The 27103-nt window shown below is 57.5% G+C and overlaps 3 protein-coding genes across 9 annotated transcripts in view; 1 reads left to right on the forward strand and 2 right to left on the reverse strand.

Moving 5' to 3' along the window:
* ADORA1 (adenosine A1 receptor) overlaps positions 1 to 7720 on the forward strand; it is a 39759-nt gene extending 32039 nt beyond the window's left edge. For all 7 annotated transcript variants that reach the window (XM_006218492.4, XM_072948424.1, XM_072948423.1 and 4 more), the window contains one exon: positions 5788 to 7720. In XM_006218492.4, the coding sequence (XP_006218554.1) occupies positions 5788 to 6427 (640 nt within the window). In that variant the 3' untranslated portion in view covers positions 6428 to 7720. The remainder of the gene's footprint in view (positions 1 to 5787) is intronic.
* A 464-nt stretch (positions 7721 to 8184) lies between these two features.
* Positions 8185 to 16360, reverse strand: MYBPH (myosin binding protein H). The gene is made up of 11 exons (XM_072948421.1): positions 16081 to 16360; positions 15836 to 15970; positions 15014 to 15181; positions 12478 to 12566; positions 11919 to 12114; positions 11594 to 11733; positions 10876 to 11035; positions 9516 to 9652; positions 9201 to 9387; positions 8820 to 8871; positions 8185 to 8320 (listed from the first exon to the last, which is right to left on the reverse strand). The coding sequence occupies exons 1-10, from the start codon at positions 16280 to 16282 to the stop codon at positions 8855 to 8857; spliced, it is 1431 nt and encodes a 476-aa protein (XP_072804522.1). The 5' UTR covers positions 16283 to 16360; the 3' UTR covers positions 8185 to 8320; positions 8820 to 8854.
* A 3045-nt stretch (positions 16361 to 19405) lies between these two features.
* Positions 19406 to 26559, reverse strand: CHI3L1 (chitinase 3 like 1). The gene is made up of 10 exons (XM_006218490.3): positions 26423 to 26559; positions 26183 to 26212; positions 25082 to 25283; positions 24509 to 24565; positions 23605 to 23755; positions 22695 to 22816; positions 21531 to 21654; positions 20761 to 20943; positions 20187 to 20303; positions 19406 to 19983 (listed from the first exon to the last, which is right to left on the reverse strand). Exons 1-10 carry the CDS (start codon positions 26445 to 26447, stop codon positions 19843 to 19845), a joined length of 1152 nt encoding a protein of 383 aa, XP_006218552.1. The 5' UTR covers positions 26448 to 26559; the 3' UTR covers positions 19406 to 19842.
* Between the last annotated feature and the right edge of the window lie 544 nt (positions 26560 to 27103).

Consider the following 27103-nt stretch of genomic DNA (forward strand, 5'->3'; position numbering starts at 1 on the left):
GGTGATATCTGAGCTGAGATCTGGATGTGGGGGAAGGAACCTTCCCAGTCATCTCGGAGAGGTGAGCAGGAAGTGCAAAGGCCCTGAGGTGGGAGGTGCCTAGAGATGCACACAAAGGACTGCAGTAGCGCCAGGAGTGAGCTAGCAGGGGGTTGGGAGTAGGGGAAGGGCTCCTGGCAAGGGAGGAGTCAGCTTCCCCTCAGTGGTCAGGATCAAAACCTGAGCATCATCCTTGTGATTCTTTCTCTCACCCAGACATCCAAACTCAGCAGCAGGTCCCCTTGGCTCCGTCCCCAAATACATCTCAAAGCCATGCACTTCTCCCCACTTTCCACTGCCATCAGCCAGAGCAACCACCTCATCTCTTCCCTAAAGAGCTGAAATGGGCTCCCGTGGTGTTCTCGCTGCCCCTGGTACACACCACGCGTTCTCCGCCTGCAGCCCTTTGAAAAACAGAAATTGGATTATATTAACTCCTTTGTTTACGATGGCTTCCCCTGCACAGGAATGAACCTTGAAACCTTTTTTTATATATAATTTTTTGTCGTTGCATTTCTGTTTGTTTTGGGGGTGAGGATTAGGTTTATTTATTTATCTTAGTGGAGGTACTAGGGACTGAACCCAGGACCTCTTGCATGCTAAGCATGCGCTTTACCACTGAGCTATACCTTCCTCCCAGCCTCACCTCCAGCCTTGGAACTTTTCATGTGACCTGCCCAGCCCCGGGTGGCCGTCCCTGACCACATCTCTGATGGCCCCGCCCTGGCCCTTGCCTTCACTTCCGGGACGCCCCTCTCGGGCTGCTCTGCTCCTTGAGCCCACACCGGCCTCAGGCTCTCACCTGCCAGTACCTTCCGCCTGGCTGTTCTGCGTGATCACCTCTCAGCTCGGTGTCTCCTGCCCAAAGAGGAGGACTGGTCCCGCCCACCCACCCAGTCCAAGCCAGCAGCACCCGTGCCCAGCCACTCGCTCTCAGGGCATCCTGTTTATTTCACTTGATAGGTCTTTTCACTCTCTGTAACGATCCGTCTATTGGTTTATGATTTGTTTCCTATCCCCTGCTTCTAGAACATTCCTGTCTTGAAACCCTGTTCTCTTCAATATTCCTGAACCCCAACACTTAGACCTTAGCACCTCAAGGCCCTTGGCAAATATCTGTTTAATGCATGAAAGGGAGGGCACCCCAGCTGCCTAGCTGTTCCAGCATGACGACTGAACGGCCAAGCAGACCATGAATAGACCAGTCTAAGGGCTGCAGAGAGGTCGGACTTGGAGGGCACTGGGAGGCTCCCGGGCAGGTCTGCCACCACTTTCAGAACCCGCCAGTCTACGGAGGTTTCCTGAAGCAGGTGAGGCCCACCGTGACTCCCTTCCTCTACGCTGGACTCCCACCCTCAGAGCCCCCCTCATCCTCCATCCTCCTGGACTGGCACAGCTGGGGCCCAGCATGGGCTTTGGATTTGAACAAATCTCAGTTGTAGAAATCCCATCCCTGCCTCTCACTAGCTGAGTGACCTTGGACATGTTTCATAATCTGAGGCTCATTTACTGCGATTTGCAAATGAGAATAATAAGCATAATAGTAACTAACTACGGGGCTGTCTGTAAAGTCAGTGCCAGCACACAGAGAGCATCCGTAAATGTCAGCTGTCATTAGTATGGTTATTGCTATCGATCAGTTAACCATGATTTTTGAACCTCCCTCCACCCCCGGGACAGCCCTGCCGGCGTGTCCAGGGAAGTAGCAGAAGCCTCCTCATCTCGCCCTATTTGGGTGCAGGGTTTGTAGCCCCTTCCCTAATTTCTACCTCTGAACCACACTTACTTACTCCTGCTGTTATGTTATGAAATACTTGTCTGTTCGGCTTGGCCAGCTCTCGGCAACAGTAGACTTTTCTACCTCTTTCCTTAAGCTCTCCCTTCCCCTCTCGGGGTCTCTGCCACCCCTGTCCTAGGTACCCAGTTTTTTTCACGTTATCATCATCAGTAAGAAGACACTGACTAATAGGGAGATGGGTACACAGCTCGGTGGTAGAGCGTGTGCTTAGCATGCACGAAGTCCTGGGTTCAATCCCCAGTGCCTGCATCTAAAAATAAATGAATAAACCTAATTATCTTACCCCCAAAAAACAAATAAATAAATTGTACCAAAAAAAAGTATTCTAAAAAAAAATAAAAGAAGATACTGACTAATAAAGTAATTCATACTATGGAGTTAGTGTTATCTTGGCTTTAAAAATAACACACAGAGGATGATTCTTGACCCACAGGAACAGCTCACCAGTGGCTTGTGCACTGCGAGGGAGGTGTAGGGGGCCGGGGGTGGGCTCCCCCGGGGTCCTTCCATGACACCTTTAAGAAGCTGCCTACCCTGCCTGCCTGAGGACCGGGCTCCACTTGGTGTTTTGGTGCCTCCATTCTGTTGCCCGAGACTGCACACTCCTGAAAGCAGCCATCTCTCTGGCTGGTTCTCAGCGTCGCCCTGGGAGTGGTGAGGCCTTAGACCGCGATTTGGGAGGGACATGCATTTAAGGCACATTCAACACGCCCCACCCCGTGCACCCCAGAACTGCTTCTCTTCCCCACGTGTAGGGAGAGGTGAGTTTCTCCCCCAGCCCTGGGAGGCAGCCCTTCCTGTGAGAGCCTGCTCCACCTCAGCCAAGGTCCTGGGTCCAGCCCTTTCCCACCGTGGAGAAAATAGCAAAAAAAAAAACAACAGATGAGAACTGATACCCTAAGCGGCAGGGTCTGCTGGGACCTGGCCCTGGAGGAGCCCCAGGAAAGCTTTAACCTCAGGGCTCCAGGCTGTTGGGAAGGGTGAGGGGAGGAGGGGAGGGGGGCACCTCTAGCTGCAAGTTGCCTCCTCCTTCTCTCCCACCTGAGACACTGTCAGTATTCGCCTCTTTTCTCAGTGGGTCGTCAAGGCGGAGATGTGCGGCCTGGGCTAGGACCCCACTCCCCGCGTCCTCAGGCTGATCGGCAATACCAGAGGTCGCCTTGCCCCTCCCCCTTACTCTGGGCGGTACCACTTTTGTATTCTGACGGGGAGGGAATTAAGTTTCTTCATTGATTTCCGCTTGGAGGAGGTTCGGGGACTGGACCCAGGACCTCTTGCGTGCTGAGCACGCGCTCTCCCGCTTGAGCTGTACCCTCCCCGTGGCGGTACCACTTGTCAACAGGGGCTGAACATTCCCGTTTTAAAGCTTGTAAGAAAAGGACATTCCTAACCTGCCATCCACCCACACCCGTTATCAGCCCGGGGCCCGGAGGAGAGCTGGTCTTGGAGCAGGAGACCAGGGCACGTTATTGCCCGTTTCTGGACCTCACGTTCCTAGTCTGTGAAATGGGGATTCCACAGTGTGCTGTCCTGACCTCGCAGGGGGGTTACAGGGATTACCTGAGCTATGAGTGAAGAAGGGCTTTGTAAATGATAAACATGGTGTAAAATACATGCATGTGATGGGGGGGGGTGCCTGGCCTCCCTTCTTCCTTCTGTTGCTGCAGCCACATTTGGTCCTGCTGAGGCTCACCCTGGGGACGTGCCTTGGGAAGCTATGGCACTGTGTCCCTTGGCTGTTTTCTCTTTTAACAGAGTGAGCTGTGTTCCTTTGGTCTCACTCCATAGACTCGCCCCGAGCTTCTTTCGCCATAGGACATGTGGGGAGCACTTTGAGCTCATCAGAAACAAGCCCTGAGCCAGATGTTTGCAGAACCATTAGGCTGTGTTTGCTGAGCATCCAGAGATACCAGGGTTTCCCAGCTATGAGTGTTTCCCCGGGGCATGGAGGGGTGGGAAGTCAGGTATGTTGGTGGGGTGCTTACAGAGCATTTCACGTATGTTATCTCATCTGAAGTGGGTCCCACGGTCTCACTTTACAGAGGAAAAGCTGACCTCCTAGACTGCAGACCCAGGGCCCAGATATGAGTCTCTGACTCCAAAATATGCACCAGGCTGGCTGTCTTGCTAGGGAGCCAAGAGGCAGGGATGGGATTTAGTTAGAGCAGGAGAGCAAGGATTAGATCCAAGACAACTTCAGGGAGGCGTAAGCAAACTGGGCAGCTTTCAAGGCTCCTTGGAGCTTTGGGGACACAAGGACCTTGTGATTGCAGAGGAGCGGGTGCACCACACCGAAGGTGCTGGAATCCTCTAGAGGCCTCAGTCTCCTCATGAGAATGCTGCGATTGGAAACGCGGTTCCCAAGGTCCCTTCTGGTGCTTGCTTTCTAGATGAGGAAGAGGTGGGGTCTGGTTGCTCTCAACCCCCAAGTCTTTCCCCTTCCCACCCCTGTAGAGCCTTCAAAAAGCAGTGGGTTTGAGGGGAGGCATTGAAAGATGTCCAGGATGAGAGGGACCTTAAGTGTCATTGCTGTGAAGGAGAGAGTCGCAACAGATTCCACAGGCTCGGGACCGAAGAGAACAGAGTCTGAAGGAGGTCTCCCTCTTCGCACCCATGGGACTCAGTAGCTGTTTACATGCTTAGGAGGGCACCCACCCATCTCGGAAGCTGCACTGGAAAATAACTCACGGGCAAGCACAGAGCTGGGAGGGCTCCGCCCTTGGCACTCGCTCCAAGGCCAGTGTGTGGGCAGAGGAGTTGCTGGCTGCAGGCTGGATTGGCATAAAAGGAAGCGGGGAGCCCCCCGGGGTGCCCCTTCAGCTCTGGGGAGGTGGGCGTGGGCGTGGGTGCCTCCCCCCTCGCCCGAGGGCAGCCTCATCCATTCTCTATGTCACCCAAATGTTGTCGTCTTCTGTGTGTGTCATGACATTGGAAAAGATTGGAAGCTCTGTCCCTTGATATTGTCCTGTTTACTTCCTTCAAAGGACATGTGCCAGTCTCTAATTGTCTTGTTTATTTCTTTCCTTACTTTAGTGTTAGCTGTTTTTTCCTCCAAAATGTAAGCTGTGTAGAGGTAGGGATTCTTTATCTTATTCCCAGCACAGAGACCAAGGCTTGGCCCAGAAAGCGCTAAAAAACGAAGGAACGGACCCATGCAGGCAGGCATAAACGGGAGTCCCTTACGGGCAGTAAATGCTCAGCGAACCTAGGTTTTCTTTGCTGAGGATAATTTCCAACTAGCTCGGGGGTGGAGAGCTGGTTCTTGAGATGAACCCCTCAGGAGATAAGCACTTTACAGTGATTGAAGCAGGGAGGGGAGGTGGGGATGGAGGTGGGAGATGGGGGCACTGGCAGAGCTGGAACAGAGCCAGAGGAAGGAGGCTGTGGGAAGGTGTCTTATGGCAGTGCGTTAGCTGGCCCAGGGAGGGGCGGGCTGTGAGTCACCTGGTGGTGGTGGTCACCGCCGACATGTGTGAGGAAGCACAGGACAGTGTGGCCACCTTCCATGTGGTCTCGGGCAGGACCTGTGACTACGCTGAATCTCCGTCTCCTCAGCTGTCAAATGGGCACTCACTCCGCTGCTGCTTTTCTGCCCCGAGGCGACAGTCACAAAGCAACGGTGAGGTCACCAAATGGGGGTGTGCCAAGCTCACGTGAGGGGTTTGTACTTTGATGGTTTTATGAAAACTCTGAAAGGAGGTCATTGTGTTCATTTCTACTATGATTTTTATTATTAACCAGGCTTCCCACCCCCAGCAGGAGCCATGAGCCAGTGCCTTGCAAGCTCTGGCCTAAATTTTAGACCCCGAAGACTTGGTTCTCTAGTCAAAGACATGCCCCTCCCCACTCACTGGGCCGTGGTTAGGCAGAGGGCCTCCCCTCAGAGACCCCCGGAGGCTGGGTGAGTGGAGGAGGGGCCTCACGCTCTGCCCTCCCCTCCGCTTCCCCAGGTACAAGACAGTGGTGACTCCCCGAAGGGCTGCGGTGGCCATCGCTGGCTGCTGGGTTCTCTCCTTTGTGGTGGGCTTGACCCCCATGTTCGGCTGGAACAACCTGCACGCGGTGGAGCGGGCCTGGGCGGCCAACGGCAGCGTGGGCGAGCCTGTGATCAAGTGTGAGTTCGAGAAGGTCATCAGCATGGAGTACATGGTCTACTTCAACTTCTTCGTCTGGGTGCTGCCCCCGCTGCTGCTCATGGTCCTCATCTACCTGGAGGTCTTCTACCTGATCCGCAAGCAGCTCAACAGGAAGCCGTCGGCGCCCCCCGGCGACCCCCAGAGGTACTACGGGAAGGAGCTGAAGATCGCCAAGTCGCTGGCCCTCATCCTCTTCCTCTTCGCCCTCAGCTGGCTGCCGCTGCACATCTTTAACTGCATCACCCTCTTCTGCCCTTCCTGCCACAAGCCCACGATCCTCATCTACATCGCCATCTTCCTCACACATGGCAACTCGGCCATGAACCCCATCGTCTACGCCTTCCGCATCCAGAAGTTTCGGGTTACCTTCCTTAAGATTTGGAACAACCATTTCCGCTGCCAGCCCGCACCCGCCGTTGACGAGGACCCTCCGGAAGAGAGACCCGATGACTAGACTCCACCTTCTGCTCCCACTGGCCCGCATCCGGGGCGTCATCTCAGCCCAGTCCTCACCCCCCTGCTGTCCCACCTGTCTCCCTTGTGTCCCTGACCCTTCCCTGCTGGGCTGTGAGCCCCCTGCACCTCTGGGTCCTGGAGGAGGTTTGGTAGGGCAGTCCACGGGGAAAGAACCGGGTGACCGGAGGGGAGGAGGAGAGGGGCTTGAGCCTCCCCACCTGCCTGCCCATCCCGCGGGCAGCCCAGCGCACCAGGCTGGGGGGCCCTGGGAGACTGAGGCTGCCGAAGGGCCAGGTAGGCCGGGGGGCAAGCCCAGCTCCCACAGTGGCCAGGGGTGTCTGCACGTCTTAGGTGGTGGTGGTGCAGCCCTGGGACCACACTTAAGGAGGGGAGAAGATCCAGTCTGAGATGGAGGGAAGGAAAGAAACTGGCTCTCCTGGCCTTGCTTCCTCTCCTGTTCTGTGGGAGCAGGTGGCCAGAGCCACTGACAGGCAGGAATCAAAGAGCCTCAGTCCGCACCTCGTAGGACCCTATGTTCCCAGCTGTGCTGGGCGCCAGGTGCCTGTTCTCCATGCCCTGGGGACTCCAGGGTTATACTGGGAGAGGCAGAAAGAGCGGGTCCAGAAATAGTTTCCACTACTTGCTTTACTCTCTACTAACCCTTGGACCTTGAGTGGGGGCCTGCGTGGAATTGTAGGTGTGGGCCTCCGATGGCCACTAGGCGGCAGCATTGGGCCCTCAGTCTTGTCCTGAGCGTCCGAAGCAGGCAACTGGCATGTAACTAACTACCTGTCATCTGGGCCACCAGCTCTGCCAGCCTCCAGTGATGGGACGGTACCCTCCTAGGTGACATCCATCTCTGCTGCTTCTGAGACAGACAGAAAGCAAAAACTCTTGGGAGCGTTCCGCCTGCCTGGGGAGGGGACGGACAGAGGAAGGCGGGCTGCTGTGGGCACTCTGGGATGAGGTGTGGCAGGCTGGTCAGGCCAGAGGCGACCCTCCTGTGCGTGGGCAGGAAGGACTTACTGGCATTTAAGTGCCCTCAGGAGCCCTGGCGCTTAGCACAGTTTTCACGGGCTTTGGGGTTGCAAAGTCTAGGCCTTTAGACCCTTGGGGAAGGGGCCACTCCCTGCTAAGCCCGGAGCTCCGGATACAGAGGGGTGGGGGCCAGCTTCTCAGTGTGAAGAGCAACTCCAGGCCTCGATTCCAGGCCCTTCCCACTCTCGGGGGTGGGATGTCCCCTGGCTCCTGGGGAAGGCCACCTGACTAATAAAAATGGCTGTGAACCCTCTCAGAGAACACACCCCATCACTGTCTGAGAGCAGCAGACAACCTCAGCAGGGAAAAGGCAGTGGTGGGGGCGGGGGAGAAGCAAAGCGAGGGGGGCTGTGGAGGCGTTTGGAGCAAGAAGGGTTGCGGAGAAGGCTGTGTCTATGCCTCGGTTACCCTCTTGAGGTAGCAAACCCTGAACATGAAAGTGAGGTCCTAAGAAGTGTCAGGCCTGGAAACCCCCGATACCTCGAGTCCCCTCCGCTCGCCCCTTCCTTAGGGTGTCATAGGTGGAGACGCCCTCATGATGAGATGTTCGTCACCCCCTGGCGGTGACAAAGTGCCGCCCCCATCTCGATGGTGCTCGCTGGCGCAGAGGCCCCTGCACGCTTAACAACACACCTTTATTCAAGTGTCTCTCGCCCAGCAGGGCGCGCCAGTCTTTGTGGTCAGGAAGCCTGGCCTGGAGCCTGGGAAGCCCACCCCCAGGGGAGAGAGGGAGGCTAGGCAGGCACCAAGGAGCAAAGAAAGCCAGCAGCCGTCACTATGGAGATGGAGGTCTGGGGCATCTGCGGAGCTGGATTCTGGGCCCGGCTGCCCTGACGTCTCAGGCCTACGGCACCTGGCAGAGAGCACATCTCATGAGCCCCTGGTGTGCAGCAGAGCTGGGCCCCGCGTGCCCTGCCGAAGGCTGGGGTGGAGCAGCGGAAGCAGACCCTTTTCCCTTCCCAGGCCTCCCTCCCTAAGGGCCCGGTGCCCGGTCTGAGCTCTGCCCCCTGCAGCTCTAGGGTATGTCGTCCCTTGTCCAGAGCCTCAGAATCCCCTGGGGAGGGTAGCTAGGGCGTGGTCATTGTGTCCACCTTTTTGACTGTGGAAACAGGTCCAAAGGAGGGCCCTGGCCCAAGGTCACTCAGCCAGGACTAGACCCCGTCCTGTGTCCATCCCCTGAATCACCCCCTTCCAGGCGTCACCAGCGTCACCTGCCCTGCCGCGTTTCTGGAGCACCCCAGGGCGATGCGTGTGCATTGCCTGGGACCACGGATGTGTACCGGAGCTGACTGCCACCTTCCCTTCTCCGCCCACCCCCAGGGGCAGCAGAGGGAGTGCCCTGGGTCACTTACTTTTTCTCCTCATCACAGCCACCTCCAGCCGCCCTTCAGTGTGTCGCTGAGGCTGGGAGAGATCCAAAGGTTAGAGCTCGGGGAGGGGGTGGGTGTCCGCCAGGGACCCGAGTGGGGAATGAAGGTGGGTGAGGGAGTCAGCCTCCCTCACCCCAGTGATCCATCTATCTGCCAGGCAGACTCGACCATCTTTTTTCCCGCACAGTGAGCCATCCTCCCTCTTGGGAAGTCCTTCTGACAGTCTGACCTCAATCTGCACTGTCTTGCTTGTCTTGCCGTGATTTTTCTGAGCACAGCCTGGTCTAGTCCAGCAGGAGAAGTGGCTTCTGTTTTCCCATCCATGGGCGGGTTCTGAAGGAGTGACCCCTCCCTAGCTCTCACCTTTGACCTCGAGCCGGCAGTCCACGGCTGCCTCCCCCAGCGCATTGACGGCCTTGCAGGTGTAGACTCCGGAGTCGAAGGGGCTGGGCTTCCGGATCTCCAGGGTGCAGACGCCCTGCTCAGAGAGGGCGCGGTACCTGGGGTCGCCCTGGATGTCCATCTTGTTCTTCATCCAGATGATCTTGGGCTGGGGGAGCGAGGTCACAAGACAGCTGAGAAGGTTGAATGCAGTCCTCAGGCGTGAGCAGAGACTTCTGGAAAGTTTCTTCAACCCCGCTGCCCCCGCCCAGGGCACGGTAGGACCCTGCCCCTCACCTTGGGTGATGCTCGGACGCTGCAGAAGAGCTGAGTGCTGTAGCCAGGGGTGGAGGTGTGGTCAGCGAGGGGCTGGGTGAATGAGGGGGCTTCGGAGAAGTCTCGCTCAACAAAGCTTTTCGGCTTGGCCACAGTATCTGAGGAGACAATATTCAGGGGAGAAAGTGGGGTGAACTTGAGGTTTATAGGAGGAGCCCTCTTAGGACTGACTGAAATATTTCCCTAAAATAATCAGTACAGCTTACACCTGGCTGTCTCGTTTAAGCTGCACAGCTTTCCTCTGCAAGGGTAGGCTTCTCATCCCGGCTGACAGAGGGGAAAGTGAGGCCCTTCATGGGTGAGTTAATACCACTTAGTGAGTGTGGGGCGTAAGGCGTGGAAGGTCACGTGATGACACAGAGCGGGTGGTCCGGAGGAAGATCTTCCATGAGGAGGGTGGGTGACACTCCATTTCACGCACACCCCGTCCTCTGGAGCCCCAGGGCAGGGCCTGGGGCTCCTGGGGTCTTTGGGAAGTCAGGCACAACCATCCCGTGGGAACTTACTGACAGAATGTCTCAGAGAGGCAGAGGGAAGCCGAGGCCGTGGCTGGGTGAGTCACGGAGGGGAGCAAAGAGGGGAGTGGGCAGGAAACCCAACAGATGAGGTGGCCAAGCAGCCGGAGGCACCACATGTCATTTCTGTTTGTCTTTGGAGACCTGGCTGGCTTTCCTCTGTTAAACAAAAATTTGTTCCTAATTCCGCGCAGCTCAGGCTAGCATCAGAAAGAATGTGCCTTCTGGAGCCCACACAGACTGCGTGGGGGAGGGCCTTGGAGACCGCAGGGTGACAGGGAGAAAGGGCCTGGAATCTCACATTTGACGCAAGAGGGTCATGTGCCTGCGTGGAGACAGTAAATACCCATATCTCTCTTGTCCATCTGTGTGGTGATATTTTAGGGTCCAGAGGTTTGTGCTTTCAGCAAACTCGCCAGTCTACCTCTCCACGCACGTTGCCCTTCAGAGTAGCTCCCGTGGGACACTGCGCATGAGAGTCAGTGACCACTGGGATGCTGGCAGCTACCCGACATCGTTAGCATAAGCGCACAGCCTCCCTAGGGGTGCTTCTCGTTTGCATGGGTGTGCGCTGGTGTGTTCGTTGCAATAAGTCAACCACATCCATCTCTTTACAGTCACTCCACATGACCATGTGTATGTGGCTGTGAAGTTGGGTGTGGAGGGGCAGCAAAGGTTCCATCAAGGGGCCACCCACGAGAAGCCTAAAAGCAGGGATGCTGATGCCCCAAGGACAAGGCAGAGACGGGGAGAAGGGCTAGCTTGGCCAGGCCTGGCTTGGTTTCCGGTCCTGGCCCCGGACTCACCTGTCTTCTGGATGTGAGCCATCTCCTTGGTGACGGCGGCCGACTCACTGAGTCCACACAGGTTTTCCGAGAAGACCCGGAAGGAGTAGGAGTTGCCCACGATGAGGTCGGAGACAGTGCAGGTGGTCGGGTGGTAGCGCTCCAGCACTGTGAACCATTGCTGCAGGCAGCCTGCCCTGTCAGCCTCACTTCTCGTCCCTGCCCCCATCCCTGCTCCCGTGTGGCCCCTTCCCCGGGGCAGCTTGCTCCCTTCCCCATCCCTGGGAGGCTGAACCAACGAGCTTTGGGCCTGAGGGCCTTTGAATTGGGAGAAGGAGCCCCTATTGGAGCAGGTGACCTCTGGGGTCCTCAGAGAATTCTAGAGGCTTATTGATCAGAGTGTGGCCCGAGGACCTGCAAACTGAGAATCTGGGAACTTCACAGAAGTGCAGGATCTCAGACCCCACCCCAGACCTACTGAATTAAGATCTGCATTTTAGCAGGTAATTCATATACACGTTACACTTCCAGAAGAACTGCTGTAAAGCGTGAAGGGCCAGAGGGGGAAACTGAAGCCCAGAGAGGAAAGAGATTCACCAAAAGCCACCTAGGGAGTCAGGCTAGCAGTGGGTAGGCCAGAACTCCTTGGTCCCTTCCCAGCCACCCAGGCCACTTCCTCCCACCCTACCCCGTCCACTCAGCCCTTGCTCCTCCCCGCGCTGGCTCCAGCGGGCCTCACCCCTGTCTTTCTGTCTGCCTTCTGCACTGTGTAGCCCAGGAGCTCTGTGTTGCCTGTGTCCTGGGGTGGTGTCCACTCAAGGGCAGCGTTGCAGCCCCAGACGTCCAGGAGCCTGATGGTGCTGGGGCATCCAGGTTTCTCTGCAGGACCAGAGTGTGAGGGAGAGTGAGGGTCGGGGAGGGGGCTGGGCTTGCTGCAAAACCCTCCTACCCACGATCTGGCTCCTGTCCTCCTCCCTTGGCCTGACCCCGCTGGCCATCAGCTCAGGGGTAGCAGGTGGACTCTGGGTCCCCAGCAAGTCAGCTTTGCCTCCCTGACCCCGTACCAATCACCAGGACGTTGATGGCTGCCTTGGCCTCCAGGCCTTCCAGCTGCACGGTGAGCTCGTAGCAGCCCGAGTCGGAGCGCTGGGCTGAGCGAATGAAGAGGATGGAGTCCTGGTCCCCGGTGCGCACATTCACCCGCTGGCTGTCCAGGGCGTGGCCGTTGTGGGTCCATGAGGCCTGAGGCTTAGGATTCCCCTGGGAGGGAGGAGCGCTCAGGGTGGGTGCAGAAGGTGCCAGCACCCCCAACCCCACACAGATCCAGGGATTTTGGAGCTGTGCCCAAGGGATCCAGTCCCATTGGCCCTTCCTAGGAGGGTGCTGCCTTGAACCTGATTTCCCAGGTGTCCATCCAGCCCCGGGACCACCTACTCTGTTCACAAGCTGGAGAATCACAACTGAGTCATGGTCACAACAGAGGAGAGCTGAGCCCATCTTAGTGGGTGGGACCCAGGCAGACCCCCCACAGGGATACTGACATCTCCTGGCTCCTCCAACACACCTCAGATGGGGGCCCTGATTTCCACACAAGCTCTTATCTTGGGCTGGGGGCGTACCCACCTGGAAGGGGATTTGCAGGTTAATCGTCTCTCCCACCTGACGGATGTAGGTCTGACGAAGGTGGCGGGGGACACGGATCTTGGGAGCCTCTGCATTAAAGAGAAAGGCTAGGCTTAGCACAGCAGGGGGAGCTGCGGACTGGAGGCTTCCCGGCAGGGGTAAGGGACAACTGCTGAGGCTGCTGGCTGGGTGGGAGGGCGCCCGGTTGTGCCCCGAGGCTGCCTCCTTGTGGGAAGGGCCAAGCTCACTCCTGAGATCCAGGGGCCCAGATACCCTAAGGCCCTTGGGGACTTGAGAGCCAGGAGGTTCCGGGAGGGCAGGGCCTCCATGGTGTGAACCGGTAGGCATCCCGGGCACTCCCTTGGTGCCCCGACCCTGCCAGCCTGGGATTTGCCCCGCGGCCCAGGCATTCCTGGGCTCCAGCTGGGCCCCGGCTGGCTCCCTGGCTCCACCTAGCGGGGAGCAGATGCTGCACCTGTCAGCCTGCATTCCCGGGGAGGGTGGCAAGGCTGTCTTCTTCCTACCCCTCTGCCCGCCTGGCCCACACCAGGCCCAGGCCTTCAAGAAGCCCCTGGGAGACCCATTTGCCCATTGCTCTGGCTCCAGGCCATATGGCGGTTGCACCTGCCTAGGTGATGATCAGGGAGGTAGCTCTCTACCCTAGCACGGGGCTGAAGTGAGGTGTCAGGGAGGACTTCCCAACTGCAAGACTGAAAGGTAGTGGAAAGGGGGACAGGAGGAGGGGGGTATGTCTGCTCTGGCTTCACTTAGGCAAGGAGAGCCCCCAATCCTCCCGAGGCTGCTGGGTGTTCCAAGGGAAGGGGCCAGAGTGCCTGCACTGTCCCCTGGGCGGGGGCGGGGTAGTGGCGGCTGAGGCTCTTCAGTGGCAAACAGGTGGCAGCAGTTGGTCAGTGGCACGCCGGGCGGAGAGGGAGGAGACAGTGAGAAGGAACACTGTGTCTCTGAGGATTAGCTGGGCAGGCACTTGGCCCTGGGAGCATGGGGTGTGGAATGTTCCAGGGGCAGCTGCGGGGGGCCAGGAATGCTTGGTAGCTCCAGGTGGCTGGGGAGGGACAGCTGAGCAGCCGAGGATTCTGGACAGGGTCCCCACCCTGCCCTGCCCTGAGGAGGGCCTGGCTGCTCCCTGCGTATTCTCGGCCTCCTCCCCATCTTCTCTCCAGGAAGGCTCCTTCTGTCCTGCCAGAGGAATTTTAACAGAGTAGTGGGTGCTGAGTCTGGCTGGCTCCTCCAGTGTGAGGCCTTGAAGCAGAGGCTGGCGCCTGCAGCCTCTCAGAGCCTGAGCTCTCTGCACCCAGGGAAGGTCCAGGATGCCTCCCTCACCAGGAGGACTTCCTGGCGCCTCCAGGCAAGAGTCAATGTGTCCATGTTGAGCTGCCAGGTGGGGCCACTTCTCACCCAGACTCAAAGGATGGGACTGTCCCTCTGGTTCTGAAAACCCCCAGAGAAGACACCCCGTCGCCTGGTGGGACATGGACAGTCCTGTGTGGGAGTCAGGTCCTGGGACTGCCGCTAATAGGCTGGGTGACCTCAAGGAGGTCTCGGGGCGCCTTGGGACCTGCCTGGCTTGGACGGCTGAGCCATGACAGTCTACACATCTAAGATCCTAGCCCCGTGGCTCCCACATCTCTCAGGCCTTAGAGTTGAAAAGTATTTCCTTGAATCCAAACTTGACCCCTTCGGTGGCCATGAAACCCCTTTTACTAGAGGCCTTGTCTGGAACTATGAGGTCCCCCTCTGGGGGCTGAGAAGGGGGAACAAGAAGGAAGGCGAAGAAGACCTCAGGCCACCTGCTGGCCTGTGTCTCTCTTCACCCTGGGGCTCTGGGCTGTCCCCAGAGACCTCGGATCAGCCCAAATGACTCATTGCCATTAACAGGCTGAAACCTGATCAGTCCTGGGAGGGGAGCAAAGGCAGGCGTGAGGCTAACGCACCCTACAAATAGAAATCTTAGCAAGGGGACAGCAGCTGGTTCCCAGAGCGGCGCTGGCCTCTGGGGATGGAGAAACCTTCACGAGCTTTTGCAGGAATTTGCCTTCCTCCCACCAGGGACATGGGGCAACAGGAGGCAAGCAAAGACTTCTCTCTGTTCCAAACCTTGCAGAGAATCTGGAAGCCAGGCCACGTGAGATGAGCAGAAAATGGGCTGCCATGGCCGCTGGAGGGATTAAGATCAGATGGGAGGAAGCACGGAATGACTCCAAGCATTGGGCCTGAGGCAGGTGACCTGGGGGGCTTGAGCTTTCATTCTGGGGGGGGGTCAGGAAGCCCCTCCCCACTGTGCTGGGGGCTGGGCCACTCAGGAAAGTGGCCTCTTTGACGTCCAGAGGCCCCTTGCTGCTGAGGAACCTGGACTTTCCTTAAGGCAAGATGCAGATAGCAAGGTGCCATGTTCACCTGAGTGTGGGACGGGGGACGACCACCCTGTTCGTTCTGCCCTTTGGCTTCCGTTTCTCCATCCATTAGATAAAGTGCCTGAGGAGGGCTGGGGAGCGGGAGGTGAAGGGACAGGCTTTACCGATGGTCTCTTGGATGTGGACAGGCTGGTCCAGCACAGCTGGTGGGCCAGACCCTGCAGAGTTCACCGCAGCCACACGCACGAAGAACTTGTCACCCAGAGCCAGGTTCCGCACGGTCTGCTGGGTCACCATCATGGGCCGGGCATTCACAGGCACCCACTCCGAGGCTGAGGGAAATGAAGAGAGAACGCGTCCGTGGCCCCATGGCCGGAGGCGACCTTCTCTGCGGGGCTTCCCTGCTCGCTGGTGATCTGAGGAAGCTGACCTCCTTTTCTGGGTTTTATTTCCCCCTTGCTCTTCCTCCCTGACTTCTCATTGTCAAATGGCATCAAAGACATCTGATGTTTGAGCCCTTGAGCGGTGGGCAGAGATGGGGTTGCTGAAGCCCAGAGAGGGTTGGACACATTTGCCAAGTCACACAGCAAGGTAGAGGCAAAGGCAGAGGCCAGGCTGAATTGGCTGCCATGGCGGTGGACCACAGGACAGTGGCATCAGGAATTTGGCCAGAGTCCCCGTCCTCTATTTCTCTTCACTGTCTCTTGCTCTGACTTACCCGCCACCCCCCCCCCTCAGCTTCCTGGCTGTCCTGGAGCTGGAGGACAACGGGCCTCCTGAGGTCGCTTGGACACCCCCCTTTTCTCGGAGGTGCGCTGGTGGAGCGAGAAGCTGGGGTGAGTGGGTTGAGGGGACTGCTTCCACCTCCTCTTTCTGTTTGTTCCCTCGGACTGAGCCAACTGCAGGGTCTGAGGGCTTGTCCCTGCCACCGTGCAAGCTCCCCTCCCCTCCCCCCATGTATATGCAGGGCTCAGCCCAGGGCTCACCTCCCTCTCGGCGGAGCTCCAGCACGTAGCCCTGGAACCCCAGCTTCCCTAGCCTCTCGGGGGGCTCCCAGCTCACAGCCACCGAGCTCTCGCTCACATCCTCCACGGCCAGCAGCAGCGGGGCACTGGGGACATCTGAGGGAGAAGCAGCGGGAGGTGAAGTTCAGGGTCCATGGTGCAAAGCTCTAACCCGCCACTCCCTGCCGTGCCCACCTCCCTCCTCCACCTGCCCTGCCTCTTGTCACCTTCACTCGGAGGGGCAGGTTTAGTGGCTGCGGGGGCAGGTGCCTGAGGGGCAGGCTCCTGTGGCTTGGGAGCCTGGTCTCCCCCAGGAGACTCCGGTGCTGCCACCTTTCCAGAGGGCTCTGGGGGGCCCACATCTGCAGACTCAGAGGCGGTCTCCCCTGGACCACGGGTGGGGGCCTCCGAGGTGGCTTTTCCTGTCATTCTGGGCTGGGGGGTCAGGCTGGAGAGTGCAGGGATTAGCCGCGGAGGGTCTGTGCTGCCAGGGCGCCGGGACACCTAGGTCCAGGCTTATATAGGCAGGGGACTGCCCCACCCTCCCAAGCAAATGATTCCCAGCTGTGCGGTCAGGTCAGGCAGGGGGACTGGGGGGGCAGGGAGGCGCCTCCGAAGCCAGGAATAGCTCTAGGGGAGGAACTGCAAGGGTCCCTTGAGGAGCATGCAACCTCGTCCATCACCCTGACTGCATCTCAGCAGCCAGGGTTCTGGTGCCCAGATGGGAGGAGGGACAGACGGGCGAGATGGGACATTGCCGGGAACCTGTGCCAGGGCTCAGAGCTTCCATCTGGAGAGTAAGCCCGGACCAGGCTGCGTGTTTGGTCTTTGTGAGGCCCAGGGCTTTTCAGCTTGGGTGGTGGGGTCCAGACAGCCTGAAACGGCCTTCCCTGGGGAGCACTCCCAGCTCCGTCCCTGAGGTCCCACCATCCCCTGGTCCTCACATTCCCTGGGGATTCTCACTTGTGCTGTATGAGGTTGAGGGCCCTAGGGAGAGAGTGAATTGGGCTGCCCAAGATGGGGTTGGTTGGAGAAGGTCTTCCAGCAATGGGACTCCAGGGAGGGCATCGAAGACCCCTGTTTACCCAGCTTCCGCAGTCCCTGCTCCAGGCCTCAGTTTCCCCATCTGTTACAGAGAGCACTGCCACAGTCCCCTCGTCCTTGGGGGTCAGATAAAGTCATAAGGCAGAGCTGAAAGAGGCTTTGGAGGAGGATATCTCTCTGAGACGTTTAGACTCTTTGAAGTGAGACATGGTACGAATATTTGCATGCCATGGGGGAAATGAGGCAGATCCAACCAAACTTCTAGCCTTTGATTCATTCGTCCAATAAAACATTCAGATTGGTAATGACTGAATAAGTCTGAAAATAACATGTGTCAGGGAAGGGGGAAGTCAACAAGAACTCTCGTGGCTGGTGGGAACATCGACTGGAGAAATCTCTTTGGAAAAAGTGAGACAGTATCTGGTCAAGTTAAAAATGTGCAAATGCTATGACCCAGCACTTACACCCCCAGAAACACTCCCCGCTGTGCCCCAGGCGACGTGCTTGCCAGCATTCACCGCAGTGGCGTTTGTAACAGCCGGATATGGAGAACACAGCTCTCCGTCCCCAGGGGATAGTGAATAACCGTGGGGTATATACGCACCTATAAACCAAAAATGGAATAAAAGGGACAAGCTTCAGCGGCACAGATGATCCAAAAGGCAACGCTGAGCGAAAGGAGGCGGTGGGGTCTCTCATTCGTGTTCAATTCAAACGTGGGCAACACCAGCTCTCTTCTTCCAGGGGCATCTCCAGGTGGCGGGACCACAGAAGGCGGGGAAAGTCGGGACAGTGCTTGTCTCCTGGCGGAGGGCCAGGGATGTACGTGACTGTGGAGTTTGGGGGGCACTAGTGAGGTCTCATTTCCTGTCCTGGGGGGTGGGTGGTGGCTACACAGGCTTTCACTATACAGTAATTCTTTAAATTAAACAAATACATTTTATGCACACTTTAGCATGCATGACATATCCCACAATTTAAAAATAAATACATGTGTAATCTATTTAGGGCTCACATGCTCACCCTCCCCCTTCCCAGGGGGCCAGGGGCACCACAGCGAGGCCACCTCTCATCCTAACTGTCCTTGTTAGGGAGAGGCAGTGGAAGGCCTGGGGAGCCTCCAGATCCTGCCCTGCTTGGGTGCTGTGCCCTCTGCTGTGTGACTCAGTGTCCTGCCGGGCAAGGGGCCGGCCGTGGAGACCCGATCCCCATCCCTGGCCTCTGACTCTGCAGCTATAAGTGACTGTGACTAAGTCTGCAGGACCCTGAGTCAGCCCTGCAGAACCTGTCCCAGGAGGATGGGGGAAGGGTGGCCAGGGGAGGCGCGATGTGGGTTGGCTGCCCTGGAGGACTCACAGCCCCTGGGGTTTTAAGCAAAGACCCCTGTGTGGTGAGGTGGGGAGGAGACTCTTGGTCCACTGGCCAGCAGCGAAATGCCAGGTACGCCCCTGAGGCTCTGGCCAAGTTCTCGCTCTCTTTGCCTTTAGCAGGGTTGTGACCTTGGGATCAGCTGCATCTGCCGAGCTCCAGCTGGTTCAGATTTCAGGGTCGCCAATAGGTATTTCCTTCCCCACACCTCAAACTAGTGTCACAAACCATTAGGCCAAGGCACAGATAATCCAAACACCAGGGAATCCACAATTAAATTCTCTTTGGGTTTGGAGTGTGCACCTGGACTCGCTTTGGATACATGGCATGTCCGGGGCTCTGGGAATTCACAGGGACTGGTGAGAACAACTCCACTCCATCAAGGCTGGAAGGTGGGCTGGTCTTCTGAGCCCATCCGTGAGATCCGTCTCATCCCGTCTGCCCTCCACCTCCTGTCCCAGGCTGAGCCAAGGAGCCCGGGTCTCTGCATGGGCTGAGGGGGGCTAAGTGTGTTCGGAGATGGGGGAGACGGAGGGCTGGGCCGCAGCCCTAGGACATCTGACAGAAGCCAGCCCAGCAGTGGGAAGGGCTCCTTTAAGGCAGTGGGCTCCTGGTCACCGGGGGTGTCGGGGGAGGGGCTGGAAGGCCACCTCTCAGGGCCCTGCAGAGACTCCAGGCCTGGGATGGAGGGAGGGCGTGTGAGAAATTGGTGTCTCCTTCTAGCCCTGAGAGTCCAGGGCAGGGCTCTCTCACCTGGCCCCTGTTGGCTCTTACAGCTGCTCAGGGTGAGAGGAGATGAAGGGCTGGGATTAAAGGGCTCCCTCCCTCGTGCCTGCTGGCCTTCTGGAAACACAAAAGGCTTCTTTCAGCAAGTGACTGCGTCGTGAAGTCTGGACAACAATGACCTTTAAGATCTGAAGGCTACCAGCCCTCTTGGGTTAAGTCCACGGCAGATGGATCTGGGGGTGTGGGCCTCCTCTGGGGACTCCCCGGGGTCTGGCAGAGGACAAGGTGGCTTCACCTTCTGCAGCTCAGGGCTTCCAAGCCTGAGAGGGGGGAATCCAGAAGAGATGTGGGCGGTGAGCCCAGCGGACCCACAAGAGACTGAATCAAACGTCAACACGCTGGTGAGCTGTGGTGCTTTACTGAGCAGCTGCAGAGTGAGGAAGGGGAAGCGGGACGGGGCAGGATCGTGTTCCTGGGGACGCGTCAAGTCGGGCTTTGCAGAGTATAGTCAGTGTGGCCACTGCTTCTTGTAAGATGCTTGGCTCTGGGGTGGTAGGGCTTGCCCAAACGGTGTCCCGAGGCAAGGGGGCCTGGGGGTGAGGGGATTGAAACAACTCCCCTTGCGTGGGGCGTGGAGCCACTGAGCAGTCTCACTGATCAGCAGGTATGCCGGCCCCACAGCCCCACCCCTACCTGCCTGTCCACCAGAGCAGGGCTCAGAAGGGATGGCTGTGGCCCTCCGCACGGGCCCACGAGAGGGGACTCAGCAGGGCAGGAGATCAGGCTTCTGGCCAGTCAGAGCCAAGCCGCGAGGGGCGCCCCGGCCCCACCGTGCGCTGCAGGACAGAAGGCTAAGCCGCTGCAAGTGCATCCTTGATGGCACTGGTGAGAGGGAAGTGCAGGTTCCGGCCACAGAAGGTGCCCTGGAAGTCGTCCAGGTCCAGGGCCCACACCATGGCGCCAGCCAGCTTCCTGCTCTTCAGGTACTTTGCCTGGTGGGGGGACCCAGAGGGGCAAGGCTGGGTTCCCTGGGCCACGGTCTGCATGGGGTGGGGGGCATGCTCTCTGGACGCCTCCCCAGGGGAGAGCAGAGCAGGTGCCTGAGACCCCAAATGCCCCTGTAACCCAGGCCTGCCCTCAGAGTGGGGGCTTCCCTCCCCCTTTTCATCCCCGGGGTGAGGTCTCGGGAACGCACCTTGTTTTTGACGCTCTCCTCGTCATCATAACCCACCCACTGGTTGCCCTTGGTGGCATAGGGGACCTGCTGGTCCAGGAGTCTCTGGACCGTGGCGCCGTGGAGGAAGTCACAGATCTGAGAAGAGAACAGGGCAGGGGTGGTGTGGGGAGTGGTGCTGAGACTTTCAGGTCACTGGGGGATGCCGCTCCCCAGGTCTCTTTCAGCCCCTTGCTGCAGCTTGGAGGCCACATCTGCCCCTGGAAACTGTAGGCTTTGTGTAACTTTCCTTAAAACACGCAGATATCCCAGGGTTCCTTGACTGCTGTACCCTGAAGGCATTAAGGGGGCTGGACAGATGCAGGAAATGGAGGGTTGACACTGAGGACTGGCCCAAGGCAGCACGGAGTAGCAGAGGCTGGGCTGACGCAAAAAAACCCTCCTCCTCGACATGGTTCTGCCCTGGGCTGGAAGGCAAGGTCCACTGGAACTGTTTTTCATTCCCAAAAGAGTAAAAGTAGGGACAGGGTGGGAGGCTCACCTTCCCCGGGACTGCGGGTGCTGTGGGAACATTGACCTACTCCCCAGCTCATACCTCATAGTAGGCGAGCATCCCTTCTTCCTTGGTGAACCGGCCTGGTGCTCCCGGCCCCGAGATCGGGGCTCCCACATCTGTCTTGGAAGAGGCCAGGGTGAAGGTCCTCCCAAAGGTGGGGATGCCCATCACCAGCTTATCCGCCGGGGCCCCCAGCCTCAGCACGTAGCTCACGGCGTAGTCCTGGGTGTGGGTGGGGCAGGACGGGTCGGGCAGTTAGACACTTGGTGGTGCGAGAGGGAAAGATCGCACAGAATTCCCACTGCTGCCTTGGGAAGTGGAGTTCCAGGTCGAGATACATCTGGAATTCCCTTCCTTCTAGGAACCTATAATGTCAGCCTGAAGTGCACTGTAGAGTTTCAATCTCGAAAAAAATCCTCTTAGGTATAGGAAGGGGCTGTTGCTATTTGATAGTTGCAGAAATCAAGTGATTGGCTTGGGCCACACAGCCGGCAGGTCTAGACTAGACCTGCACCTCCTCAGCCCCTAGACCCCTTTGTGTTCTCTCCAGTCTGCCCTCTGCCTTCGCTAGGTCCACCCTTCAGGCCCATCGGGAGATGTCCTGCTCCTTTATGGAAGTACCACCTCCTCAGTTGTCAGAGATGTGGAGAGCGCATAAACTTCTGGCCTCAGTTTCCTCATCTGTGAAGCAGGCTCCATGACCCCACCCTTGCAGGATTACTGAGGAGTGGAGAGGTTGGGGTGTGAGCACTGGCAGGTGGCAGGTCTCTATGGGCCCCTCCTGGCCCTGCCTCCTTCAGGGCACTCACAGCATTGTTGAATCTGTCAGACCTTGGATCCTTCTGGCCTCGGAACAGGGGGCTGGGATGTCCTACGGTCTGGCGCCAGGCTCCATGAAAGTCGTAGGTCAAAAGGTTGATGAAGTCCAGGTGTCTGTGAAAGACGGGATGGAGGGCGAGGCGGAAAGTTGGAAAAGCTCTTGGCCTCACACGCATCAGCCCAGTGGGACGGAGCAGGAGAAGCAGGCAGCCAAGAGGCAAGGCATCGACCCCAAACCCGGGAGAAGCCACTGATCTGCCACCCTGGTTGCTGCACCACCTTTCCCGAGCCACGCCGGGGAGTGGGCTCAGGGCCCTGCAAGAGCTTTTAAGGCAAGAATGGGGTTCTTCTGTTCTGCCCCCAGCACGCAGTTGGAAGCTGGCCTCCATCTCACCTCGCCCCCTCCACCCTGGCTATGCTCATCTTGGTGAAAGCAGATTAAAAGTGGCATCAACAGAGCCTGCGGGGAAAGAGCAGTACCAAAGGATGGCCTGAGCCTGAACCTGTGATCCCTTGGGGTGCGGAGCAAGGTTTCCACACACACAAGGGCGGGAGGTCTGCAGGTGTTCACTGCATGAACATGCGCTCCAAGTGTTTGGGGCAACTGGTTGAGAGCCACCTCTTTCCCACCCTCTAAGGGATCAGTTGAAGCACTGAGTCGACACCTCCCGGAGACCCTAAAGACAATTCTAAAGTCAGAGTGAAGAGCCTTTGTTTCGTACTCTTGGGTTTCCTAAGCCCCGTGGCCGGGGACTGCTCATTCCCGCGCGCATCTGGGGGCGGGGCAAGGAGGGGCGGGGCGCCTTGAGGACTCTCAGCAGTTAGAAATGAAAGGTTGGTTGCTTCTGCAGAGACTGGTGCCCCTCGGCTCAGCCTGGCATGGAGAAGCGCCTGTTAGTGACTGGCTGGTTTGCATAACGTTTCCTACTTCCCTTTCCGCAAATACATACATTCATGGCAACTTTCTCAGCAGATCAGCACGATACCCCTAGCGACAAGGAAGGACCGGGATTATTACGCCCATTTGCCAGAGGAGGAGGCTGAGGCACAGAGAGGAGAAGTGACTTGCATCAAGTCTTTGGAGGAACAGGGACTGGAAACCCGGTCTTCTGAGTCTGCATGGAATGCGGGGCAGAGCAGGTAGGGTGACTCACTGGGAAATCTGGGCGATGTCATAGCCCGCGTCGATGGCCACCTTCCCCGCAGACACTGCTGCGCTGAGCAGGAGCTGCTCTCTTCCTCCCTGGGCTTCCCTTGCAAACTCAGCCTTCATTTCCTGGTTGGGGAGAGAGGCAGGTGCATGAGGGCAAGCCTCGTGCAGAAAGACTCTGAGCCTCCCACAGGCCTTCCGGGTCTGTTGCGATCCCCGGCCTGACCAGGGCTCGGAGGGAATGATAAAGTCGCCCATCCTCAGGCTCACTCGTCCTTTTCCTGAAAAACAGTTTAGATCAATCTCATCCCTACGCCCCATGCATACCCATCAATACTCAATTACTCTCTGTCCTGGAGGGGCCGTGAGGATAGAGGGCGATCCCACTTGGCCCACAGAGGGTGCTGGGGGAACTTTGCCTGTTGTCCTGTGCTTTGTTCAAGCACGTACACGAGAACACAAAATGAAAGTGGCTTATATTAGTACCGTGAACAATTTGTTTAAACGGCCACTCTGCCCCTGGGGTAACTGGGGATGCTCGGGCTGCCCCAAGACGGGGCCGAGCACCCCCGAGCAGTGCATGCTGGGACGTGGGCAGCGCCAGTCTGGGAATGAATAGTGGCCAGTGATGCTCTACTAAGTGGGCAGTGAGGAGCGGGCATTCTGCTTAGTGACCTCTGCCCCTTAGAACCGCGTCGCACTTTCCACTGTCGTCACAAGATATCTTCCCTGCTGTGTAAGCTCTCAGGACACAGGCCAGCTCATCTTATCCCTGGTCCAGATCTCAGGATCTTAAGCAAGGAGGCTTCAGTTTGCCTGCCTCAGGAGAACATCCCTGAAGGCAGCTTCTACCCAACCCTCGACTCCCTGATGCCCGCCTAATCTTCTGCCTTTTTCCCCGACCCAACCGGCACCTTGACCAGAGTGGTGAAATGCTGTTTGTCTCTCCATCCAGGGAAGAGCCAGGCTAGGTCCAGTCCATCAAAACCATGGGTCCGCAGAAATGTGGGCACCGACTTGATGAAAGTTCTGAGACTCTCGGTGTTGGAGGCTATTCTGGAAAATCTAGAGCCAAAATTACCCCCAGAAGACTGCTCAGCACCAGTATGCTGGGTGCCTTGGCTCTCTGATGCAGTCCCTGGGGCACGTGGAGCTGGGAGCCTGAACCCACACAGCTCTAGGAGGGTGTGGTTGGAACAGGACCCACAGCCAGGCATCTTAGAAAGATGTGCTTTAGAACCAGTTATCCCTGGCTTTATCACCTACTAGCCAAGCCACTTTGAGCAGGTTGTAACCTGAGCCTCAGTTTCCTCATCTGTAAAATGGGCATAAATACATCTCCCAGTGCTGTTGTGAGGATCACATGTGATTATGGCTGGACAGAATGCCTGACATGCTCAACAAATGGGAGCAATCATGGCCATACTTTGTTCCCTTTTTAAAGCCTGGTCCAACTCTACCCACTCCAGGAAGTCCTCCCAGGGTCTCCACTCCCAAACTTTCCCATTCTTTCAATCTCTCTCCTTCCAGACCTTAGGACAGTATCCCCCGGAGGATGTTTGTTGTCAGGTCTGAGAAGTAGTAAAAAAGAGCATTGACAAGAAATCACAAGATCCGCTACCAATTCGCTGTGTGACCCTTGGCAAGTTCCTTTCCCTCTCTGGGCCCTGATTTCTTGATTGTACGTGAGGCAGGCCCCTGACAACCATTTAGGCCCCTGTGCCTGACCAGTGTGGAGTCCCTGTGACCCCCATAGAATGGGTGAGGAGAAACCCATGCCTCCTTCAATTCCATCATCCCCTGGGGAATGCGTCCTACCTTTGAGAACCAAAGTTCCACCCTCCAACAGACAAGAGGGTCTTCAGGTTGGGGTTCCTGTGGGGCACAGGGAGGCAGAAGGGCAGAGGTGGAGTGAAGCTGTTGTGGCAAGGGGTAGCCCCATGTTTGGGAGGCTGTAGCAGGTTTCTGGCCGAATCAGGCCTCTGAGGTCCTTCCAATCCTGAGATTCAGTATTCTAAGAGGTTGAGACTTTGTGGTAGCTACTCTGAGGGATGCTGTTCATTTTTGTTCCCTCCAGTGGAGAAGCCAGGATATGGCAAAACAGAGTCATGAGCACTTTCCATGTGTCATGGAGAGGGACCCTCAGGGATGGAGGGGGCTGCCTTTCTCAGGGGAGCTCAGCTGTGCCTTCTTCTCTGGTCTGCCTCTTCCAACACCGCAACACCTGCCCTCACCACGTTTTCCCACTTAAGCCAAGGCTCTCCTGTTCTCCACCCAGAGGTGAGTACTGGGGGCCCCACCCATCCTCTTGAGCAGAGGGGCCTTGCCCTGACACCAGCCCTGCCATGCTCCCCACGTCTTCCTCCTGTCCTGGCCAGCCAGTGGCCCAACCTGCTCTTGAGCGCGTTCAGTGTGTTGTAGAGCGTCACGTCATTCCATTCCCAGGTGTCAATCTCATTGTTGCTTATGTTGGCAAAGCTGTAGATGACGTGGGTGCAGAGGAAGGGGTCGATGGCATCTGGGAAGCAGCTCCCATCGCCCTCCCGGTACTGGGACCAGCTGGTGTAGTAGCAGACTAGCTTGTATGCCAGGCCTGAAAGAGAAGCACAGGGTGGGGCCTGAGCCAGGACTGAGCCAGGGACCCTCCGGCTGGCCCCGATCTGGGCACCCACGGGGTGTTGGCGGTCTGGTGGGTGGGCGGAATTGCGAGCAAAAGTTAGAATTCTCAATGAAAGGGGCCGGCTCAGCTCCCTCTACCTCAGGGGGCATTCCTCGCCTAGTCTGAAAATGCTTAGAAAAAATCAAAGGCGGTGGATGAACATACTGCAGACTAAGGACAAAACGCTGTGCAGGGGGAGGGTGGGGCTGAGGAACAGAGATGAAGTGGGACTTGGTACAACTAAAGAAGACTTCCTGGAGGCAGCGGCTTTGAAGGAGAGGAAGAACTGAGCCTAAAACAGAAGACCCTGGCCCTCAGGGGAGAGCCTTGCAGGACCTTTAGCGGAGCCTTGATCTGAGAGACATCAGCCAGCCTCTTCTCTACCAAGCTGTAACCCGCAGAAGGGCAGTCCTCAGGCCCCCCAGTCCATCCCCCAAGCTGGGGCACAATATCACAGCAGACCAGGCCGCTCTTCCTCTCCCCGCATCCTAATTTCTCCTGCGGCAAAGTTGGCCTTTCCTGACCTCTTGGTTACGGAGGACCAGCAGCTGGCCTCACTCATCCACATGGCTCCTGGCCTCTGGCGGGTGGCTCCCACCAGGCCCTTAGTTGAAGCCTTCACTGAATCTGAGTCTTTGAAAGTTTTTCATTTTGAAAAATCTTAAATAGACAGAAAAGTTGTGCATAGTATAATATACATATCTATATCCATCACCTTAGTTGAACAGCTAATATCTCAGCGTCATTTGGATCACAGGAGAAACGGGGAAGGTCTCCCCCACACAGCCCTCCCCACACCCCCACCTCCCAGGACGTAAAAAGGGTTTACTTACAGCTCTGGAGCAGCACCAGGACCACGAAACCTGAAGGGAAATCCAAGGTGAGACCCCTTGCAAGTACCTCCTGCCCTTCCTCCTGCTTCCTGCACCCCCTCATCAAGGAATCAAGGGCCTCTTACACCAGCCCCTTCCCCTCTGCCTCCCCTGGCTCTGCTTCCCCCCCACCCGCCCCTCCCCGCCAGCATGTAGGAGTCCAGCAACTCTGTGCCGCGGCTCTGTGGCCAACCCTGAGACCTGTCGGCGCCACCCTCAGCCCCATCCTGGCTGCAGCAGAGGGGGACACGGAGTGGCCTCTGCCTGCGTCCTCAGGCTCCTGGTGTCCAGCTGCCTAGACCAGATGGCTTCCCCAGACCTCACACTTCCTCTTATACCTGTCCTGCTCCACTCCCCCGCGCCCCAGATCATCCCATTTAGGGGAAATTAGCTGTGTGTCAAGGAAGGAAATACCAGGCTGGAAAGTGGAGGGGGAGGAGCGCTGCCGGCCAGCCAGGGAGGATTGAGAAACCCTGGAGAGTTTTGAAAACTTGGGCCAGGTCTTCCTGAGGCACCTGCCATCAGAGCCACCATCAGGGTGCTGTCCGGGGGCTCCGGGTGAGTGACTCAGCCTCCCACTCTCTTTTCTCGAATTTTTTTCCACCAGCAGTTTCCCAGCTCTTCTGGCAGCCTCTACCTTTGCCTCCCCAGCCCTCCATCCAGGCCCTCGGCCAGGTTGAAACAGGGCGCAATTGAGTTTGTGACCCACAGAGCCCCAGACAAGACCATTATTTACTCTCTCCCTGAGAGCAGTGCCCTGTCTGGTCTCCTCTCCCCTCTCATGCTGTTTCCCAGCGCCCGAGTCAAGTGGGAAACTGTCTGAGCTGTTTCACAGCAACTGATAAACTGAGTATTTTAAGGACAAACTGGGACCTCTCTGAG

This window comes from Vicugna pacos, chromosome 23, assembly GCF_048564905.1.
Source record: "Vicugna pacos chromosome 23, VicPac4, whole genome shotgun sequence".
Taxonomy (NCBI): domain Eukaryota; kingdom Metazoa; phylum Chordata; class Mammalia; order Artiodactyla; family Camelidae; genus Vicugna; species Vicugna pacos.